The sequence below is a fragment of the Budorcas taxicolor genome, chromosome 2, assembly GCF_023091745.1.
Source record: "Budorcas taxicolor isolate Tak-1 chromosome 2, Takin1.1, whole genome shotgun sequence".
Classification (NCBI taxonomy): Eukaryota; Metazoa; Chordata; class Mammalia; order Artiodactyla; family Bovidae; genus Budorcas; species Budorcas taxicolor.
Genome location: NC_068911.1, coordinates 142,485,509 through 142,509,786, shown reverse-complemented (window position 1 = coordinate 142,509,786; position 24,278 = coordinate 142,485,509). Strand labels below are relative to the sequence as shown.

General features: G+C 39.7%; 1 protein-coding gene across 1 annotated transcript in view; it reads left to right on the top strand.

Annotated features, from left to right (window-relative positions):
- ACADL (acyl-CoA dehydrogenase long chain) overlaps window positions 1-24,278 on the top strand; it is a 42,745-nt gene that overhangs the window by 2,772 nt on the left and 15,695 nt on the right. Inside the window, exons 2-8 of the mRNA XM_052658290.1 lie at window positions 6,871-7,026; window positions 8,021-8,158; window positions 11,218-11,382; window positions 11,701-11,767; window positions 17,659-17,823; window positions 18,476-18,577; window positions 19,281-19,394. Coding sequence (XP_052514250.1) covers window positions 6,871-7,026; window positions 8,021-8,158; window positions 11,218-11,382; window positions 11,701-11,767; window positions 17,659-17,823; window positions 18,476-18,577; window positions 19,281-19,394 — 907 coding nt within the window. The remainder of the gene's footprint in view (window positions 1-6,870; window positions 7,027-8,020; window positions 8,159-11,217; window positions 11,383-11,700; window positions 11,768-17,658; window positions 17,824-18,475; window positions 18,578-19,280; window positions 19,395-24,278) is intronic.

The following is a 24,278-nucleotide window of genomic DNA, read 5'->3' as shown; positions in this document are numbered from 1 at the left end:
ATCCATTTAAAATAAAGCAGTCTACATGTTGATCACAAACTCCCTGTCTATCCCTTCCCCCATCCTTCCCCCAAACATTCCCCCTCCTAAGTTTCTTCTCTTAAGTCTGTAAATTAAGATTGCCTGATTTTCATACCTGCTTCTTCATTGTCTATTGTGATGTTGTTTTGGTTGAATGAATGGGAAGAATGAGCTTCCCAGGTGGTGCTAGTGGCTAAGAACCCACCTGCCAAAGCAGGAGATGTAAGAGACACAGGTTCGATTCCTGAGTCGGGCAGATCCTCTGGAGAAGGGCATGGCAACCCATTCCAGTATTCTTGCCTGGAGAATCCCATGAACAGAGGAACCTGGAAGGCTACAGTCTATAGAATCACATGGAGTTGGACACCACTGAAGCAACTTAATACACACATAGGAAGAATATTGGAACAAAGAGGACCCGAGGGACCCTCTAAGTAGGTCAGAGGCTCTAGTTTTATTATAACAGGTGTCGACCAAAAAATACAGTCACAATCTGAAAGAGAGTTATTTTATTTGGTGGAAATGTTTAGGACTCCAAGCCTGGCAGACAGCCTCTCAGAAGCTCTGAGAAAACTGCTCCAAGGAGGCAGGAAGGGAGTCAGGCTATATACAAGTTTGCAACAAAGACAGAAGGCAGTCTGAACATCAAAGATCAGGTATCAAATTAAGGAAGTTAGCATTCTGTGTATGGGAAGAGGCAAGCCTCTGGGCTCAGTGAATTCATCCCTTCATATGTACCTCAGCCTTCTGGGGCCAGTCCTGTTTCCTGTTCAACGCCTTGCTTCTTGCATTCCCCCAGCTCCTAAGCAGTCACTTGTTGGGGGCCGGGGGGGGGGGGGGGGGGGGGGGGATGGCAGCATCTGCTGGATCTCAGTTTGGGGAGCTCTTTTTCACTTTTGGAGGCCAGAAATCGCCGATGGCTGTGACATTTCTTGTTGATTAATATGGCAGGAGATATTTTCATTTCACACAGGCTTCTTAAACTTGAACGTGCATGTGAATCATTTAGGATAAAATATTAAAATACAGTTAGGCCTGAACAGCATGTGTTTGAACTTCGAGGGTACACTTACTTACATGAGAATTTTTTTCAGTAGTAAACACTACAGTACTACACAGTCTTTGGTTGCTTGAATCCGAGGATTCAGAACTGTGCTCTGGAGGAATCTCAGTAATGGAGAGCTGACGATGGGGTACACGTGGACTGTGTGAAGGTTGGGTGTCCCTCACTCCTATGTTGTTCACAGGTCAAGTATACTGACTGATTCAGTAGGCCTTGGATGAGGCCCGAAATTATGTATTTATCACCAGCTCCCAAGCTGAAGGTACTGGTGGAGACTGTCTCCCTTCTTTTATAATGTAAATGAGGCTTAAAAAAATTATGATAATAATAATTAGAGCCTAGCCTGTTAGATTAGAGGCAGTTTAATGCATTAGGAAAACAATGAACAATTTATTTAGTACATATTTCCTGGTTTTTGTGGGGAGAAAAGGGGCCAATATGTTTAGTACTGGTTCCTTGGTCTTGGAAAAAAATGAATATTCCAAAAACTTACGGCCAGGTGTTTTGATTTTCTTCCCCCTGCATATTCTGTTTTGAAAACTTTTGACTGATCTGAAAGTACACTTTGTAAGTGTACCTGAACGTACTCTTTGTTCTTTCTGGCACTTCTGTCACTTTCTGTCACTAGCAATATATACTAGGACACTTTGTACTAGTACACTAGTACCCTAATTTGTACTAGTACACTAGTACCCTAATTTGTACTAGTACAGTAGTACACTAATATGTACTAGTAAGTGTACCTGAAAGTACTCTGTTCTTTCTGGCACTTCTGTCACTTTCTGTCACTAGTAATATATACTAGGACACTTTGTACTAGTACACTAGTACCCTAATTTGTACTAGTACACTAGTACACTAATATGTACTAGTAAGTGTACCTGAAAGTACTCTTTGTTCTTTCTGGCACTTTTGTCACTTTCCTGTGTCTTAGTGTGTTTTATTTAGAAATGTTCCAAAGATTTCCTTTATGTTACGTGGTATATAAAATTTTAAGATCGAGAAAGACCCACATATAAATTCCACTCTATTATTTACTAATCATGCTGACAGATGATTCAGTGTCTTCAAGTCTCAGTACCCTAGTCTCAGCACATTTTTTCCCTTGAGGAAAAATCCCAAGTATGGACCAAGACATTATGTATTATAAAGAAATTGGAACCAATCCTTTCAGTAGAGAATGAAGTAGATTTTATTCTCTCTATTGCTTTAATATTACAGTGGTGTGCAAGACCTTTGCTTACTATTGTATCCCAAGTTGCCTGAATGGTTCCTATTGCCTGAATGGTACATATTACACACTCAGAAAGTATTTGCTGGCTATATTAATAAATAAGCTATTGAAAATGATGCTTTGGAAGACAGAGTAGCAAACTAGAAAAATATCAGTGAAGATAAACAGCAGACCAGGTATAACAATTCTACTATTAAATGTTCTCAACTAAAGGTTATCGCTTAAAAGATATCACAGATTGTATTAACAAATAAGCCTCAACTAAGAGCCGCTTGCTTATAATCAATTCAGTTCAGTTCAGTCACTCGGTCGTGTCCGACTCTTTGCGACGCCATGAATTGCAGCATGCCAGGCCTCCCTGTCCATCACCAACTCCCAGAGTTCACTCAGATTCACATCCATCGAGTCCGTGATGCCATCCAGCCATCTCATCCTGGGTCGTCCCCTTCTCCTCCTGCCCCCAATCCCTCCCAGCATCAGAGTCTTTTCCAATGAGTCAACTCTTCGTATGAGGTGGCCAAAGTACTGGAGTTTCAGTATCATTCCTCCCAAAGAAATCCCAGGGCTGATCTCCTTCAGAATAGACTGGTTGGATCTCCACGCAGTCCAAGGCACTCTCAAGAGTCTTCTCCAACACCACACTTCAAAAGCATCAATTCTTCGGCGCTCAGCCTTCTTCACAGTCCAATTCTCACATCCATACATGACCACAGGAAAAACCATAGTCTTAACTAGATGAATCTTAGTCAGCAAAGTAATGTCTCTGCTTTTGAATATACTGTCTAGGTTGGTCATAACTTTTCTTCTAAGGAGTAAGCGTCTTTTAATTTCATGGCTGCAGTCACCATCTGCAGTGATTTTGGAGCCCAAAAAAATAAAGTCTGACACTGTTTCCACTGTTTCCCCATCTATTTCCCATGAAGTGATGGGACTGGGTGCCATGATCTTCGTTTTCTAAATGTTGAGCTTTAAGCCAACTTTTTCACTCTCCTCTTTCACTTTCATCAAGAAGCTTTTTAGTTCCTCTGCACTTTCTGCCATAAGGGTGGTGTCATCTACATATCTGAGGTTATTGTTATTTCTCCTGCCAGTCTTGATTCCAGCTTGTGTTTCCTCCAGTCCAGCGTTCCTCATGATGTACTCTGTGTAAAAGTTAAATAAGCAGGGTGACAATATACAGCCTTGACGTACTCCTTTTCCTATTTGGAACCAGTCTGTTATTTCATGTCCAGTTCTCACTGTTGCTTCCTGACCTGCATACAGATTTCTCAAGAGGCAGGTCAGGTGGTCTGGTATTCCCATCTCTTTCAGAATTTTCCAGTCATTGTGATCCACACAGTCAAAGGCTTTGGCATAGTCAACAAAGCAGAAATAGATGTTTTTCTTGAACTCTCTTGCTTTTTTGATGATCCAGTGAATGTTGGCAATTTGATCTTTGGTTCCTCTGCCTTTTCTAAAACCAGCTTGAACATCAGGAAGTTCACGGTTCACGTATTGCTAAAGCCTGGCTTGGAGAATTTTGAGCATTAATTTACTAGCATGTGAGATGAGTACAATTGTGCTGTAGTTTGAGCATTCTTTGGCATTGCCTTTCTTTGGGATTGGAATGAAAACTGACCTTTTCCAGTCCTGTGGCCACTGCTGAGTTTTCCAAATTTTCTGGCATATTGAGTGCAGCACTTTGACAGCATCATCTTTCAGGATTTGAAATAGCTCTACTGGAATTCCATCATTTCTACTAGCTTTGTTCATAGTGATGCTTTCTAAGACCCACTTGACTTCACATTCCAGGATGTCTGGCTCTAGGTGAGTGATCACTCCATCGTTATTATCTGGGTCGTGAAGATCTTTTTTGTACAGTTCTTCCATGTATTCTTGCCACCTCTTCTTAAAATCTTCTGATTCTGTTAGGTCCATACCATTTCTGTCCTTTATCGAGCCCATCTTTGCATGAAATGTTCCCTTGGTATCTCTAATTTTCTTGAAGACATCTCTAGTCTTTCCCATTCTGTTCTTATAATAGGTAAGCCTAAAGCAAAATGACACAATATACATATTAGTGTATCAATCAGCACAGACTTCCATAACCAAATGCTATAGACTAGGTGGTTTAAACAACAGAAATCTATTCCTCATGATTCTAGTGGCTGAATAGTCCAAAATCAAGGTACTGGCCAGTTCATTTCCTGGTCAGAGCCATCTTCCTGGCCCGTTGTTGTTCAGTCATTCAGTCATGTCCGACTCTTTGCAACCCCATGGACTGCAGCATGCCAGGCTTCCCTGTCCTTCACCATCTCCCAAAGCTGGCTCAAACTCATGTTCGTTGAATCAGTGATGCAGTCCAACCATCTCACCCTCTGTCGTCCCCTTCTCCTTCTGCCTTCAGTCTTTCCCAGCATCAGGGTCTTTTCCAGTGAGTCAGTTCTTCACATCAGGTGGCCAAAGTATTGGAGCTTTAGCTCAGTATCAGTCCTTCTAATGAATATTCAGGACTGATTTCCTTTAGGATTGACTGGTTTGATCTCCTTGCAGCCCAAGGGACTCTCAAGAGTCTTCTTCAACACCACTGTTCAAAAACATCACTCCTTTGGCACTCAGCCTTCTTTATGGTCCAACTTATGAATCTCTGTCCATAGTTCTTCAGGCACTCTGTCTATTAGATCTAATTCCTTGAATCTATTTGTCACTTCCACTGTATAATCATAAGGAATTTTATTTGGGTCATATCCGAATGGCCTAGTAGTTTTCCCTATTTTCTTCAATTTAAGTCTGAATTTTGCAATAAGGAGTTCATGATCTGAGCCACAGTCAGCTCCTGGTCGTTTTTGCTCACTGTATAGAGCTTCTTCATCTTCAGCTGCAAGGTCTATAATCAATCTGATTTCAGTATTGACCTGGTTTCCTGGCCTATAGACAGCCCCCTTCTCCCTTTGTCCTCACTAGACCTTTCCTTATGTGCACACAGAACTGTATCTCTCTCTTCTCCTTCTTATAATGTAAGTCTAGCTTCTTGGCTTAGATTCCAGCTTTAGGACCTCATTGAACTGTAATTACCGCCTCAAAGCCATGTCTCCAAATACCATTACATTGGGAGTTTGAGCTTCAACATATGAATTGTGTTGAAGGGAGGGAAGCGAGTGCAATTTAGTCCATTGCATTTCAGTTCATTGCATTAAGCAAAGACAAAAATAGCCCACTTCAGGGGAAAAAAAGAAATGCCTAATTGCCAATAAAGAAGACTTAGTCTTTTCTGGACTAAGAAGAAGAGGAAGAAAGAGGAAAAGGAAGGAAAGGATAGGATCAGATCAGAGTCTAAATAAGGAAGAGAGAAATCCAAAACAGTATCATGCAAAACAGAAAAATACTTTTGGACAATATTCAAATATATGATAAAAAGTTTTTTTAGATGTGAGCTCAAAAGGTACAAAGTGATACACAGAGTTTTGAAATCTTTTTAGGTGTACCCCTAAGGAGAGGGGAGATCTGAATTCAAACCATTTAACAAAAGGAACTACAGAGATGTCTTTTTTGAAGCCTGGTATGGGGCACTGCAGGGAGATGAAAGGCCAGTTTCCAAAGATCTTGAATAATTCTGGACTAATCCCTACAGAGACTAGTGGGCATTGTGATATCGCTTTACAGTTAGGTTGTAATGTAGCGAAAAATATCAACACGATCCTGCTGATGTATGGCAAAAACCATCACAGTATTGTAAAGTAATTATCCTCCCATGAAAATTAATTAATCAATTAAAAAATCATCACAGTTTGCCTGTTATATACCTGCCATTTGAAATTCTATAATTCTGGATAAAATATTGATGGGGATTACATTATTTTAAATACCATACATTACATGAAAACATATCAATATTATTCTTCCTGACTTGCATAGGAGATTCCACGTATAAGTGATGGCTCAGATGGTGGGGAATCTGCCTGCAATGTGGGAGACCCAGGTTCGATCCCTGGGTTAGGAAGATTCCCTGGAGAGGAGAACGGCTACTGGCTCCAGGATTCTTGCATGGAGAATCCCATGGAGAGAGTAGCCTGGCAGACCATGGAGTCGTGCAGAGTCAGACACGACTGAGCAACTGACTACATGATGGTCATTATTCTATTGTACTATTTGAATTTTACATTATTCAGTTGACATCAAGTAAATTTTACATTCTTTAATCTGTATCACATGACAGTGCTCATCTACCTCAGCTCACACATGTGATTAGTTCTAGGCACGATGTCCTCTTTATGGATTTGGAAGTAAAGTTTACATTGAATCAGGGTAAGCTACTTCTTAACCTCATCCAATGGAGGCAGATCCTAAAGTGGTTCTGTTCAAATCTGAACCAGTTTGTATGATTTCAGACCCTCTACTTGTCTCTAAAGTGCCTTGGGGGCGGGGTGGGGGGATGAGGGGGTGGGGGTGGAGGGAGTCAGAATTTTTTCCATGTTATCCTATAGAATTAATTTTCCATATTGTTCAATGACATTAATTTGGATGTGAAGAGTAACTTTTGACTGAATTTTCTTAATGTATTTGTATTTTTAAGATGTTCTCATTCTGGAGGTGAAGAGCGTCTAGAAACTTCTTCTGCTAAAAAATTAACAGATATAGGAACTAGAAGAATCTTCTCTTTAGAGCATGACATTTTCCGGGAAAGTGTAAGGAAGTTTTTTCAAGAAGAAGTGATTCCTTTCCATGCAGAGTAAGTGGCACATTTTCTTTTAAAGTAATACACATTAGAAGTCCAAGAAGGACTGTTTTCTAGAATGCTCTTTGTTGTTTCATAGAAACAGTACTGTGTTCAGTGCTTTGTTAACATTTTTACCACTGTTCAATATAATAGTGTAAGGTTATGGAATTCTTCAACTAGTTCAGGAGCTTTCCTGGTATCTCAGCAGGTAAAAAATCCCTCCTGCCAATGTAAGAGACTCAGGTTCAATGGGTGCCCATTCCAGTATTCTTGCCTGGAGAATTGCATGGACAGAGGACCTTAGTGAACTAACTGTAAGCAACCCATCCGTGGTGTTGCAAAGAGTTGGACACAACGGAGCAGACATGCATGCATAAACTAGTTCAAAGCTTCTTAAATGAATTTTAAAATACACAATTAAAAAATATATGTTAAGGGGCTCTCCTGGTGGTCCAGTGGTTAAGACTTCATCTTCCAATGCAGGGGGTGCCGGTTCAATCCCTGGCTAAGGAGCTAGGATCCCACATGCCTTGTGGCCAAAGGACCAAAACATAAAACAGAAGCAATATTATAACAAACTCAACAAAGACTTTTAAAAATTAAAGCTATTTATTTGTTGACCTAAGACAAGTTGATTGCCTCTTATTTCTCTAGCAAAGAAAAAAAGTCAGGATCAGCAGAGAACTGCAGTTCAGGGTCTGCAACCACGGTGATCTGTGTGCAAGCCCCCCCAAAGCAAGGGAAGGAGAACATGTTCATAGAGAGGAAAAGGAAGTTGGGAGGACTGGGATAAACACAGAGCCCATGGCTTTTCAGTGGCTGAGCCCTTGCTGGGAAAAAGGAGTCTTTCTTATTCCTGTTGGGCCCTACTATTGTCACAGCACCCCCTTTATTATCTTAAATTAAGGGACCATTCCTGCTCAAAATCATTCATAAATTCAAATTGTAGCCATTTAAATAATATGAAAACACTTTTTCTGATATTAAAATGTTTTGTTATTTGCAGATGGGAGAAAGCTGGAGAAGTAAGTAGGGAGCTTTGGGAAAAAGCTGGAAAACAAGGACTGCTTGGTATCAATATTGCAGATCACCATGGTGGCATTGGGGGGGACTTGTATTCATCAGCTATTGTTTGGGAGGAGCAGTAAGTATGAAAACATTTGAAGTTGAGTCTTGTTTTGTTATCTCTCCTTTCTGAGATGATTTTAAAATGATTTCTAATCTTCTTATAGGATTGAAAATCTCCTTTTAAGTTGATGAAGTAGTGGCTTCATTTCTAATTGACCCATGTGACTGTTTCAGAGATTTCAGTTGATAAATGAGGAAAAGATTTGAACCATCAATTCATCAAAAAAGAAATGCAAATAGCTTTTTAAATGAAAAAGTTTACCCTTTCTACCAATCAGATAGAAATTAAGTTATATCCCAGGGACAGGGGAGCCTGGTGGGCTGCCGTCTATGGGGTTGCACAGAGTCGGACACAACTGAAGCGACTTAGCAGCAGCAGCAGCACCAGAGATATATCATTTTGAGTACAAAAGGTAGTCCAAATGAAAAGTCATAATACCCAGTGCTGACAAGCTTGCAGGTAAAAGTGACTCATATACTCTTGGTAGCATTATATATTGGAGCAATAAGTGCTTTGGTGATTAAAATCATGGCTACATAAAAAATGAAAATATTTCTACTCTTTGGATGCCATTTTGGGGAATTTGCCCTTAGGAAATAATTTGTTAGAAAAAAAATAACAGCTATGTACAAACATCATTGCCTTGTTAGATTATAATCCCCCAAATTTGGAAGCAATCTAAGTATATGGCAGTGGGAGAATGAATAAGGATATCCGTGCCATGACCACAGCTGTATTCAGTTAGTTCAGTCACTCAGTCATGTCCTACTCTTTGTGACCCCATGGATTGTAGCATGCCAGGCTTCCCTGTCCATCACACACTCCCAGAGTTTATTCAAACTCATGTCCATTGAGTCGGTGATGCCATCCAACCATCTTATCCTCTGTCATCCCCTTCTTCTTCTGCCTTCAATTTTTCCCAGCATCAGGGTCTTTTCCAATGAGTCAGTGCTTCACATCAGGTGGCCAAAGTATTGGAGTTTCAGCTTCAGCATCAGTCCTTCCAATGAATATTCAGGACTTATCTCCTGCAAGGATGTACTTCCCTGGTGGCTCAGACGGTAAAGCGTCTGTCTACAATGTGGGAAACCTGGGTTCGATCCCTGGGTTGGGAAGATCCCCTGGAAAAGGAAATGGCAATCCACTCCAGGACTATTACCTGGAAAATCCCATGGTCAGAGGAGCCTGGTAGGCTACAGTCCATGGGGTCGTAAAGAGTCGGACACGACTGAGCGACTTCACTTCACTTCACTTCTTCACTTCACTTCACTTCTTCACTTCACTTCACTTATCTCCTGCAAGGATCTCCTTGCAGTCCAAAGGACTCTCAAGAGTCTTCTCCAACACCACAGTTCAAAAGCATCAATTCTTCATCTCTCAGCTTTCTTTATACTACAACTCTCACATCCATACATGACCACTGGAAAAACCGTAGCCTTGACTAGTTGGACCTTTGTTGGCAAAGTAATGTCTCTGCTTTTTAATATGCTATCTAGGTTGGTCATAACTTTTCTTCCAAGGAGCAAGCGTCTTTTAATTTCATGGTTGCAATCACCATCCGCAGTGATTTTGGAGCCCCCCAAAATAAAGTCAGTCACTGTTTCCACCGTTTCGCAGTCTATTTTCCATGAAGTGAGGGACCCTGATGCCATGATCTTCGTTTTCTGTATGTTGAGCTTTAAGCCAAATTTTTCACTCTCCTCTTTCACTTTCATCAAGAGGCTCTTTAATTTTTCTTCGCTTTCTGCCATAAGTGTAGTGTCATCTGCATATCTGAGGTTATTTATATTTCTCCCAGCAATCTTGATTCCAGCTTGTGCTTTATCCAGCCCGGCATTTCTCATGATGTACTCTGCATGTAAGTTAAATAAGCGGGGTAACAGTATAGAGCCTTGATGTACTCCTTTCCCAATTTGGAACCAGTCTGTTGTTCCATGTCCAGTTCTAATACAGCTGTATTAGAAATACATATATCCTTATGGCAAAGGTCATTTGCTAAAATGAATATAATTACTGTGTTTAGGGTAATACAGTTGTAGGTGGTAAATTTTTTTTAATGTTTTATCTTTTAATTCATTAAATAAGTGATCATTGAGCTCTGCTAGGGCACTGTTACTATGTTAGAGCCAAAAATTAAAAGGTTAGCAAAAACAAAGAGAGACAACCTTCAGGAACTTCATGGTTTTGTGAGGAGACAAGCTATCAGCACATAATGTGATAAGGGTTTAGTACTGCCCTTTGAGCAACTATTTCCTGGCCACTGGCTGCCAGAAACATATTGAAGTGGATGATGAATGAAGACTTCAACAAAAACTTCATATCTTTTGTGAGAAATGTATGGCCACAGACACTGACACTCTAGGTGAAGAAAAGGGTTATGTGGTCCAAGTCGGTAGGAATGACAAACAGGGTTTCCCATGAAGCAAGGTGTCTTGACCCATGACCAAGTCTGCCTGCTGCTGAGTGAGGGGCATTCCTGTTATAGACTGAGGAAGACCAGGGGAAAAAAGAGCACATCTGTACGGGTTTGCATTGTGGATGCCAATCTGAGTGTTCTCGATATGGTCATTGAAAATAGGGAGAAGGATATTCCTGGACTCACTGTTGTGCCTCATCCTCTAGGGCCCAAAAGAGCTAGCAGAATCCGAAAACTTTTTAGTCTCTTTAAAGAAGATGATGTCCACCAGTATGTTGTGAGAAAGCCTCTAAACAAAGAAGGTTAGAGACCCAGGACCAGAACACCCAAGATTCAGTGCCTGTTACTTCCCGAGTTCTGCAACACAACCATCGGCATATTGCTCTGGAGAAACAGCAAACTAAGAAAAAGAAGGGAGAGGTTACAGAATATGATAAACTTTTGGCCAAGAGAATGAAGGAGGCCAAAGTAAAATGCCAGGAACAGTTTGCCCAGAGATGTTCTAAGAGTAACAAATGAATAAGATCAGACATCAAAAAAAAAAAAAAAAAAGACCTTCTAGTACTTGTTGTTTTCTAATTAAGAATCAGAGGAACTAAAAAGAGAAAAAAATAACTCTGTTGTGCTTTAAATTGTCTTCTCTTTTTTCCTTTCTAAGAGCATATTCAAATTGTACAGGCCCAGGTTTTGGTCTTCATTCAGATATCGTCATGCCCTATATTGCAAAGTATGGTTCAGAAGAACAGATTAAGCACTTCATCCCCAAGATGGTTGCAGGAAAATGTATTGGTGCCATAGCAATGACAGAGCCTGGGGCTGGAAGGTAAATCAACTTTTGGTTGGTTTTGAAATCTCAGAAGCAAGGCCCTAACCACAAATATGAATGAGTATAGATCTTGTTATGCTCTGTAAAATTCAGGCCACTCTATGAATCTCAATCAAATATTCATTTGTATGAACAGTTTAGAATATATCAGACATGATTTTTCAGTGCATTTGTATGAACATTCCTAATATTAGTTAAATGTCAATTTTTATAATGGTGTAGCAATGTAAATTATCACAGTAGATACATAACAACATTTGCATAGTTTATTTTTTACCAATTAATGACTTTTTAAATCAATTCTTTCAATTATAGTGATTTGCAAGAAATAAGAACAAATGCCAAAAAGGATGGAAGTGACTGGATTCTCAATGGAAGCAAGGTTTGTAAAGAATGGCTTCCACAACTCTCCTCTCTGGAGTCATGCTGTGGGTAACAAAGCCTTAAAGAATACTCATCACTGAGTCTTCTCAGATCTCTGATTCACATGGGAATTGTTTATTTGAGCTGGCACAGGAACTGAGCTGATTTGTTTTGGAGACAGTAAGAATTGTACAGCAGTCATATTACCTGGGATATATTCCTCTTCTTTGTTCTGTTTGCGTGTTCTCTCACTAATATGGAAAATGTTGTTTTAGCTTCCAGGCAGCCTTTTTCAAACCAGAAAAAGAGAAGGTGAGGCTTACATTGTCCAAATAGAAGACAAACAATAGTTAATGAATTTGATGTTGATGAAAAATGAGGGGAAAGACTTCTTATAAATATCAAGAAGAGTTTCAAAAGATCTTAAGAGAAAAAGTATTTTTAATAGAATTTAAAAGCCCTTCAACCTTTCTGAGCATCGCATCAATCCACTGATAGAATTGGAGAGCACCTGCGATTAAAATTATAGATAGGCTCAGAAGTACATGTATCTTTTAGAGTCTCACACCACTGATGGCAGAGGTTTTTGTTTACCTAAATGGCACCCCATTCCAGTACTTTTGCCTGGAAAGTCCCATGGATGGAGGAGCCTGGGCTGCAGTCCATGGGGTCACAGAGTCAAACACGACTGAACGACTTCACTTTCACTTTTCACTTTCATGCATTGGAGAAGGAAATGGCAACCCACTCCAGTATTCTTGCCTGGAGAATCCCAGGGACGGGGGAGCCTGGTGGGCTGCCATCTATGGAGTGGCACAGAGTCGGACACAACTGAAGTGACTTAGCAGCAGCAAACCTGTGTCTAGTATACACCCAGTAAAAATTTATTGATGACTGAGTGCTAAGTGAAGAAAAGGTATTCATTGTCTTCACTAAGGCTATCTTTCCAAAAGTTTCAAAGACTACTGAACAACTAAAATGTCTTTCAACATTTAAGAATTTTTTATTAGGTTTTTTTGTGTGTGTTTCTTTTTTTCTTTTTAAAAAAATTTTCACTGCACCATGTGACATATGGGGTCTTAGTTTCACAACCAAAGATCACACCCATACCGCCTGCATTGGAAGCACAGAGACTTAACCACTGGACCGCCAGGGAAGACCAAAAATTTTCTCATTTGTTTTCAACTAAGACCTTTGTGTTTGCAAAATCATAAGCTTGAATGTTGTGATGCTGTTAAATTGCTCTAAAGCTTTCTAAACATCCAGTTTCTGTACTTATATCATCAAGGATTAATAACAGTTTGTGGACTGACATCAGTTTGATGAACACATTTTGAGTAGCCAAGTTCTAAAGACCATTCCATTATCTAGTTTCATAATTAATTAATTTGGTTTTGGTTGCACTGAGTCTTTGCTGCTGTGTATAGGCTTTCTCTAGTTGCAGCAAGTAGGGGCTACTCTCTAGTTGTGGTATGTCGGCTTCTTGTCGTGGTGGCTTCTCTTGTTGCAGAGCATGGGCTCCAGGCATACAGGGCATACAAGGCTTCAGTAGTTGCAGCTCCTGGGCTCCAGAATGCAGGCTCAGCAGTTGTTGTATACGGGCCTTAGTTGCCCTATGGCATGAGGAGTCTTCCTGGACCAGGGATAGAACCTGTGTACCCTGCATTGCCAGGCATATTCTTAACCTTTGGACCACCAGGGAAGTCCACATAGTTATTATACAGAAAAACAATCTGCAGTATCAAAAACATTGGGAAGTGTGTCCTACTTCTCACTCTTTGAGAAGCTGGTATGTATCATAAACTTTTAAAAGTTGGATTATGCCTGTAAGAAAAAGGAAATTCTCTTTTTGTAGACTATCTTGAATAACTGATGTTTTTCAAACGTGTCTGCTTTCTCAGTATCTTAGTCATGTCTGACACTTTGCGAACCATGGACCATAGCCCACCAAGCTCCTCTGTCCATGGAATTTTCCAGGCAAAAATACTGGAGCAGGTTGACATTTCCTATTCCAGGGGATCTTCCTGACCCAGGGATCAAACCTAAGTCTCCTGCATCTCTTGCGTTGGCAGGCAGATTCTTTACCACTGAGCTACCTGGGAAGCCAAATATACTTTAAGAAATATCAATCTGAGTTATTTTTCTAAGGATTATAATAAACAGGTGCTAATTATTAATATGATATATAACCAATTAACTCTCTGCACAGAAAGGGCTTGTTTTGGTGGAAGAGTAGGGTATTTGGTCAAAAGTGAAATGGGAACTATGTTCTCCTAAGATTCCAACTTTCTAAGTCAGCCCAGTCTTCTCAGTTAGACCCTTCTATGGGAACCACCCAGGAAAATACCTGAGATTTTCAAAAAAACTATTAGGCATAGTAAAAAATTTAAAGGAAGCAGAAGTAAAGGAGCAAGTAAGTAAATATATTACGTCAATAAGATGGCTTAATATATACCTACTAAAGCATCAATACAAACTTTTTAATTGTATAAGAAAATAATTGTATTAAGTGAAAAGATCATATAAACATTTAAATGAAATGCTCAGCTGGTAAAGAATCCACCTGCAATGTGGGAGACCTGGGTTTGATCCCTGGGTTGGGAAGATCCCCTGGAGAGGGGAAAGGCCACCCACTCCAGTATTCTGGCCCAGAGAAGTCCATGGATTGTATGGTCTGTGGGGTTGCAAAGAGTCAGACATGACTGAGTGACTTTCACTTCATGCGTATAAAATGTAAATATAGAATAATTTCAACTATATTAAAAGAAAAAAGATCAGAAAGGAATTTCTCAATGATATTTGTATGATGGCTTCATGGAGGATTTTTTTTCCCTTTTCCTTTGTAATACTGTATACTATCTACATCTGTAAAGAATGTTTGTTACAGGCATTCAATACCAAACAAAAAATAAATGATGCTCTCACTAGGGATAATCTCAGCCCCATAAAAAGTTTTGACTGTTTTAATTAAGAAAGAAGTCAAAGTGATCTCATACAAAGAGAATTCTCTTGTAATTTTATTAGAAAACAGGATCAGTCATGGTGGAAATGCTCACATTTTAAGTATTAGTAATATAAAAATAACAAACACTGGTTCAGAAATTCAACTGGTAACTGCATAGATGGTCTTTATTATTTAGACAGGTAGGAAATTGAGAGACCTAAATGGCTTTTGAGCAAGGGAGTGGTATACTGGAGAAACACTGTATAAAAAAAAAATATATGTTTACCATGATGTGCACAATTTTTTTTGAGGAGTATGTTTTTCTCACTTTTTGAGCAAACATCCTTGAAGGCCTTCTGTATGCCAAACCTTGTTCTAAACGCTGAAGATACGTGCATAGAAAAGAGTTCCCACCCTCAAGGAACTACTAGGGATGTTGAGAGTTTTTAACTGTTATGTCACTTACAACTATGCCACCACCAGTGCTTTCATTTGCTGTCATGCATGTACATAGCACTAACATCACTCCCATCTCCCATTATTGCTTAGTATCAGCACTCTGTATTTTAGAGATGAATCTTCTTATAAGAGGCATGGATGGTAGGTGATGAGAGTAACCAACACCACTTTATGCCTGTCCTGTTTCAAAGGGACAGAGACAGGATTAAATAATTTGTATAGAGTTTGACAGATACTAAGATCACTGCAGATGGTGACTGCAGCCATGAAATTAAAAGACACTTGTTCCTTGGAAGAAAAGCTGTGACTAACCTAGACAGCATATTAAAAAGCAGAGACACTACTTGGATGACAAATGTCTGGAGACTCAAAGCTATGATTTTTCTAGTAATCATGTATGGATGTGTGAGAGTTGGACCATAAAGAAAGCTGTGCACTGAAGAATTTATACTTTTGAACTGTGGTGTTGGAGAAGACTCTTGAGAGTCCCTTGGACTGCAAGGAGATCCAACCAGTCCATCCTAAAGGACATCAGTCCTGAACATTCATTGGAAGGACTGATGCTGAAGCTGAAACTCCAATACTTTGGCCACCTGATCCAAAGAACTGACTCATTGGAAAAGACCCTGATACTGGGAAATATTGAAGGCAGGAGGAGAAGGGGATGACAGAGGATGAGATGATTGGATGGCATTGCCAACTCGATGGACATGAGTTTGAGCAAGCTCTGGGAGATGGTGACAGATAGGGAGGCCTGGCATGCTGCAGTCCATGGTGTCACAAAGAGTTGGACCAGACTGAGCAACTGAACTGAATGATGGTAAATTTAGGATGTATGGAGCAGTTAATCCAGTATGGGGAATTTGGCAGATTTTTTGTAGGAGGTGATGTCTGAACTTAGTCCAGGAAGAGTAGAATTCATTGTAGCAGAGTTGGAAAAGGGCCTCCCAAGTAGAGGAAACAAGATTTCCAAAGACCCATAGGTAAAAATGACCTCAGAACATTGGGGACAGCAAGTCATGCAGTAGATCTCATCTAAAACAAAGGAATGAGGAGAAAGTGGGATAAGAGATAAGGCTGGACTGGTAAGCTAGTGCCACTATGTGATGAACCTTGCTAAAAAAAAAACCTGAAAAAGTGTTGAAATAGATTAGAAAGAATTGTATGTCAAATTGAATATTATGTAGGATAATAACGTGATTTATTGACCATTCACTGACATTAGAAAGGGGGCTTCCCAAGTGGCACAGTGGAGAAGAACCTGCCTGCCAATGCAGGAGACCTGGGTTCAGTCTCTGGGTTGAGAAGATCCCCTGGAGGAGGAAATGGCAACTCACTCCAGAATTTTGCCTGGAAAATTCCGTGGACAGAGGAGTCTGGTAGGCTACAACCCTTGGGGTCACAGAGTCTGACACAACTAAGTGCACATGTACATCGTACCCTGTCATGGGGAAAAACAGATTGATACTCCAGATTAAAGAGGAGTAGAGGTAGAAAGATGTTCCTTGAATTATCAGATGGAACTATCAGAAGCAGGTGGATATTCAGGTCTGGAACCTAGCAAGAAATTCGGCTTAGATAAAGATTTGGAGTCATCAGCCTATGGATAGCAACTGAAGCCGTGGAAGCTGCTGAGAGGACCAAGGAAAGATACAGAATGAGGAGGTAGTTGTTCATATTTACTTTGTGTATATTTGTCTTCTGGATATATATTTGATAAACTAATATCTTATTGAGTTTGTTGTTTTATCGCTCCTTAATCAGTCCATGGACTCTACAGTCCATGGAATTCTTCAGGCCAGAATACTGGAGTGGGTAGCCATTCCCTTCTCCAGGGGAAATTCCCAACCCAGGGATCGAACCCAGGTCTGCCACATTGCAGGTAGATTCTTTACCAGCTAAGCCATCAGGGAAGCCCAAGAAGACTGGAGTGGGTAGCCTGTCCCTCCTCCAGCGGATCTTCCCAACTCAGGAATCGAACCAGGGTCTCCTGCATTGCAGGCAGATTCTTTACCAGCTGAGCTGCCAGGGAAGCCCTCCTTAATCAGTACCTTTCTTATTTAGGCCATCTATCATGAAATCAAAAACTGTGCCTTTTCAAAAACCGATAAATCTGAAAGTGCAAATACTTCAATGGTATCATACCATTGAGAGTAGATTCCATTTTCTCATCTGAAGCTGCTTTCTAAAATACAGTGTATCATTTTTATAGATAATTTTGTTTTAATTTAAATAGAACATAATAATCATTCATTATTATTGTTATTTACAATATTGATAGTGGGAAGAAAATGTATAGAATTCATTCTTTGAAACATTGAATAATTTCCCCTCATGTAATTGCCTCATGTATGAATAATCAACACTGCAACTATTTGGAGAGGTTACAGAGAGAGGTATAAACATGTTTTGTTTGGTTTAGTTTTCTCAAATGTTTTTGCCCAGTCTTGACTTACACATGGACCTGAGTTATTGTGGAGCATCACAGAATACTTGGGGTTTTGCAGGTATTTGTCAGTAATGGGTGGCTGTGTGACACTGTGATCGTCGTAGCAGTCACAAATCGAGAGGCTCACTCTCCTGCCCATGGCATTAGCCTTTTTCTGGTGGAAAACGGAATGAAAGGATTTATCAAGGGACGAAAGCTAGATAAAATTGGACTAAAAGCCCAGGTAAGTCATAATACAAATTTGTTTTCATAATATAAATCATTTATAATATAAATATATTGTTTATATACAACTGAGTTTACTCAGTTATGCTTTATATATAGAACTACGTATAGCACAATCACACCTTTCTTCCTATGCTGGATTCTTAAAATATGCTTTTTCAGAAATGATTGTGGAAATTTATTCCACTGTATATGCAACTGTTGTCAGCAGTAGAAGTGAATTAGGATATTTTGAAAATCTGCTTTAGAACATTAACTGCCTAATAATACTGTCTATTTTTGAAATTGAATTATGAAATAACAGGAAATATTTTTTCCTACTACTTGGTAATTATTTAGTAATTTTTTTTGTTACCAAAAAGAAAAACATGTTTTACTTGATATGCATTAGAAATCCTTAGTGCTCAATATCTACAGAACAGAATAGTATTAGAACTAGAATGACAGTGTATCACAGTGGGAAAGCCACTTTTGGAATCAGATAGACCTCGATTTGAATCCCAGGTTTACCGCTTACTAATTGTGATCATTAACAACTTCATCTTGTCTGCCAATATGTTTTGTTTTCTGAATGGCAATGCTAATCACCTCATCAGGTTCTTGGGAGATTTAAATGAGGTAATTCTGTACTCAGTCGTATGATCCCTTAGGATACTGCAGAACTTTTCTTTGAAGATGTACGGTTGCCAGCAGGTGCCCTACTTGGAGAAGAGAATAAAGGTTTCCATTACCTCATGCAAGAGCTTCCACAGGTCAGAAGTATTAAAAGAATGCACCTTTTGATTAGGTGATGGACTGGAATAGAATAATACAGGACTATATCAATCCATGCATACAAAATTTGTGATGTAGCCCGTCATTTGACTATAACTTGAAGTTGTAAAATATACATATATTTTATATATTATATATATTATTTATTTTTTATGTATTATATATATGCATACAAAAATCATATGATTTTTGTAGACTGGACGTATGAATAAGAGAACTCAAGGATGTCCAACTAAAGCTTATAAGTGAGTCAGGAAAATAAGATTTTCAGTCGTATGATTCCTTCTTGGAATGATTTTAGTATTTTACCTGCAAGTCAAGAATTTTTAGCTCTCTGTAAGGAAATAGCCAAAATATTTGCCAAGTTCTTTTTTTTAAAATAGTACTCAAACAGCTTTGGAATTTCTTTTCTCATAAGTAAGTAAAGAGAAGAGGGAAATGAATTACTTATATATATCTGTATAAAGACAGTCATACATAAAGATAAAAGATTTTTTTAAGAGACTCATTATAGATGATCAAAATAGTTTTATAAATCTTGGTGAGAGTCTTTTCTTATAAAGAGTTAAATAAATTAATCTTTAGGAGTTTTATAAAGATTATTTATGTGATTTATTGTCATTTAAATCATATGAAAATCACTTGTGTAATTAGAGTAATTATCTAATTTGGGGACTATAGGAAAGGCTGATAATTACCGAGATAGCAGTTTCAGCCAGTGAATTCATGTTTGAGGAAACCAGGAACTACGTTAAACGAAGAAAAGCTTTTGGGAAGACAGTTGCAGATTTACAGGTAAGCTTTTCGTTGGTATTACGTAGTCTCATTTTCCCTGGCAGCTCAGCTACTAAAGAATCTGCCTGCAATGCAGGAGACCATGGTTCAATTCCTGGGTTGTGAAGATCCGCTGGAGAAGGGATGGGCTACCCACTCCAGTCTTCTTGGGCTTCCCTGGTGGCTCAGTTGGTAAAGAATCCACCTGCAATTTGGCAGACCTGGGTTTGATCCCTGGGTTGGGAAGATCTCCTGGAGAAGGGAAAGGCTAGCCACTCCAGTATTTTGACCTAGAGAATCCTGGGCTGTATAGTCCATGGGGTCTCAAAGAGTCAGACATGACTAAGTGACTTTCCCTTTCACATAGTCTCAATTAGCTCATCTGAAATATGTCTCAGCTAAACATGAATGTGGAGTAATTTTCACATAGATGATGTCAACTGAAAAATATGCACAACTTAAAAGCTGAGAATTCTGTTTTACTTGATGGACAAAGCTGAAGATGTGAGCCACAAAGACAGCCTCTTAGACAGCTCTGAGGGACTGATCCAAACAGGTAAGGGAGGAACCAGATATATAAGAGTTCTGCAACAAAACTCATAGTTGAAACATCCAAAGATTACAGTTAAAGAGAGTCAGATACTCAAGTTCATGAATTTATTGTTTTTCTCTGCAGGGAAGATGCAAGAGTCTGCACTCATTGAATCACTCCTTTGATATGCGCCTTAACCACCTAGGGCCAGTACCCTCTTCTCCACCCTGATTCCTTTCCAGGTGCACAGTTGAAGGCAGCTGCAGTGGCTGCTGGCTCAATGGCCACAGTATCTTTACCCATATGGCTGGCAATATTTTCCTCCACAATGATACTAGAATCCATGGAAGTGTGTGAAACCACTGAGGGAAGGAGTAGAGATTAAGACAAAAGAGGTTTCTAGGACAGAGTCCTGAGAAAAAAAATAGGAGATTTAAAGGCAGAATAGGAAACGAAGAGCCTACAGAGGCAGTTGAGAATGGACTGCTAGGAGAGGGCAAGTCAGGCAAGTATTGTCACCAAAGCCAAGAGAAAAGAGGATCCCAAGTGGGCAGGAGCTCCTTAGGGGGAAAATAAGGTGAAGGTCAACGAGTGCCCACTGGACATAATGATACGGAGGTTATTTCATTAGCGTCATTAATGGACTGGTGTAGTGTCAGATTGGTGTTAGACGGGTGTGGTGTCAGACCAGTGTGGTGTCAGACCAGAGTGGATAGAGGAGTGAATGGAAGTGAGGACGTAAAAATGCTGGTGGTTGCCAACTCTTGAGAGAAGGGTTGGTAACTACGAGGTGAGAAGAGAGGGTGGGGAGGAGAGTGAGGGAAACATTTGGAGACCATGTGAAGTAAATGACAATTCTTAATTTCTGTTATTATTACTAGGATGAGAATGCTAGAGGTTATATTTTAATGCCTAGAGAATGGATTTAGTAAAGAGGGAAAGATTGCAGATATGGAAACCATAATTAACTGTATATGATCTTTGAGAAGGTGTGAGGGTATGGATGCCAAAGTGCATTGAAAGATAGGCTTTCACATACTTGATAGGAAAGGCCTTTCTTCCATTGAAACAGGAAGAAAAGAGGAAAAAATGAGCAAGGGTCGCTCCTCAGTTCAGTTCAGTCTCTCAGTAAGGTCTGAATCTTTGAAACCCCATGCACTGAAGCACGCCAGCCTTCCCTGTCCATCACCAATTCCCATAGCTTGCTCAAACTCATGTCCATTGAGTTGGTGATGCCATCCAATTATCTCATCCTCTGTTGTCCCCTTCTCCTCTTGCCTTCAGTCTTTCCCAAAATCAGGGTCTTTTCTAATGAGTCAGTTCTTCTCATAAAGTGGCCAAAGTACTAGAGTTTCAGCTTCAGCACCAGTCCTTCCAATGAATATTGAGGACTAATTTCCTTTAGGATAGACTGGTTTGATCTCCTTGCAGTCCAAGGGACTCTCAAGAGTCTTCTCCAATAGTTCAGTTCAGTTCAGTCATTCAGTTGTGTCCGACTGCTTGTGACCCCAAGGACTACAGCACACCAGGCCTCCTTGTCCATCACCAACTCCGGGAGTTTGCTCAAACTCATGTCCATTGAGTTGGTGATGCCATCCAACCATCTCATCCTCTGTCATCGCTGTCTCCTCCCACCTTCAATCTTTCCCAGCATCAGGGTCTTTTCAAATGAATCAGTTCCTCACATCCTGTGACCAAAGTATTGAGTTTCAGCTTCAGCATCAATCCTTCCAATGAATGTTCAGGACTGATTTCCTTTAGGATGGACTGGTTGGATCTCCTTGCAGTCCAAGGGACTCTCAAGAGTCTTCTCCAACACCACAGTTCAAAAGCATCAATTCTTCTGCACTCAGCTTTCTTTATAGCCCAACTCACACATCCATACATGACCACTGGAAAAGCCATAGCTTTGACTGGATGGACCTTGTTGGCAAAGTAATGTCTCTGCTTTTTAATATGCTATGATGGTCATAGCTTTCCTTCCAAAGAGTAAGCATCTTTTCATTTCATGGCTGCAATCACCATCTGCAGTGATTTTGGAGGCCCCCTCCCAAAATTAAGTCAGTCACTGTTTCCACTGTTTCCCCATCTCTTTGCCATGAAGTGATGGGGCCAGATGCCATGATCTTCATTTTCTGAATGTTGAGCTTTAAGCCAACTTTTTCACTCTCCTCTTTCACTTTCATCAAGAGGCTTTTTGTGTCTTCTTCACTTTCTGCCATAAGGGTGGTGTCATCTGCATATCTGAGGTTATTGATACTTTTCCCAGCGATCTTGATTCCAGTTTGTGCTTCATCCAGCCCAGCGTTTCTCATGATGTAAGTTAAATAAGCAGGGTGACAATATACAGCCTTGATGTACTCTTTTCCCGATTTGGAACTAGTCTGTTACTTCCTGTCCTGCATACAGATTTCTCAGGAGGCAGGTCAGGTGGTCTGGTATTCCTATCTCTTTAAGAATTTTCTACAGTTTGTTGTCATCCACACAATTAAAGGCTTTGACGTAGTCAGTAAAGCAAAAGTAGATGTTTTTCTGGAGCTCTCTTACTTTTACGATGATCTAACGGATGTTGGCAATTTGATCTCTGGTTCCTCTTCCTTTTCTAAAACCAGCTTGAACATCTGGAAGTTCATGGTTTACGTACTGCTGAAGCCTGGCTTGGAGAATTTTGAGCATTACTTTGCTAGTGTCTGAGATGAGTGCAGTTGTGTGGTAGTTTGAGCATTCTTTCGCATTGCCTTTCTTTGGGATTGGAATGAACACTGACCTTTTCCAGTCCTGTGGCCACTGCTGAGTTTCCTGCATTTGCTGGCATACTGAGTGCAGCACTTTCACAGCATCATCTTTCAGGATTTGAAATAGCTCAACTGGAATTCCATCACCTCCACTAGCTTTGTTCATAGTGATGCTTTCTAAGGCCCACTTGACTTCACATTCCAGAATATCTGGCTCTAGGTGAGTGACCACATCATTTTGATGATCTGGGCCGTGAAGATCTTTTTTGTACAGTTCTTCTGTGTATTCTTGTCACCTGTTCTTAATATCTTCTGCTTCTGTCAGGTCCATACCATTTCTGTCCTTTATTGAGCCCATCTTTGCATGAAATGTTCCCTTGGTATCTCTAATTTTCTTGAAGAGATCTCTAGTCTTTCCCATTCTATTGTTTTCCTCTATTTCTTTGCATTGATCACTGAGGAAGGCTTTCTTATCTCTCCTTGCTATTTTTTGGAACTCTGCATTCAAATGGGAATATCTTTCCCTTTCTCCTTTACCTTTGGCTTCTCTACTTTTCACAGCTATTTGTAAGGCCTTCTCTAATATTCTTGAAGAGATCTCTAGTCTCTCCCATTCTAGTGTTTGCAAAAGCTGTCTTCAGAAGACTTCCATGTCTTTATATATTGATAGGGAAATAAGAAATGTGAGTGAATAGGGATGGAAGTAGGAAGGTTTGAAATCCTTTCTTTGGAGTGAGAGATTGAACACTAGGGACACTGACAGTAAGCTTTCTGGCAGTATTAAGGACCCAGATGAGGTTAGTGATCATGCATTTATAGCAGAATCTTCTGCTTTTTTGTGTATTAGCTTTACTGCAAGGGTTTTGCTTCTTCCTGGCTTTTGCCAGGGAGTTTAAGGTATTTTCAGAATAACTCAGAATATGGTGGCCATAATCACTAAAATGTCAATCAAATTTTAAACCCTCTAATTTCTTCTTAAATGAAGAACAACTTATAGATAATGCAATCAACAAAAATCTTGCAGTTGGAAATCTAATTGCAAAGTTCTAAGTGCAGTGTCTTGCCTGAAACACGTTGCGAAGGGAAAAGGAAAGATGAAGTACTTTGCTAAGTTTTCAGCACAGAGTTATGTGAAGTTAAATTCAAGTGTGATTTAAATCCTAGTACAACTCCTTAAGTCTTTGTGGTCTAGGCAAGTTGTATTATCTCTCTCAGAAGTACTTTCTTCTTGGTAAGATGTGAGTAATATGAGTAGGTACCTTATAGAGTTGTTATGAAGATAATACCCATAAAGGGCTTAGAATATTGCCTGGCAATGCAAGCTTTCACTGAAGTTAGCTACTCCAGTTGACCCATGAATGGCACAGATTTGAATGGCATCGGTCCATTTACATGTGGATTTTTTTCAGTAAATACATTGGAAAATTTTCTGAAGATTTTAAGACAACTTAAATAGTGCAGATGAACTGTGTAACTGAGAAATATGAAAAAAATAAGAAAATGTATATCATGAATGCATAAAACGTGTAGATACTTGTCTATTTTATCATTTACTACCATAAAGTATATACAAATTTATTATAAAAAGTTAAATTTATCAAAATTTATACACACACAGGATGCCATTGATTACACTAG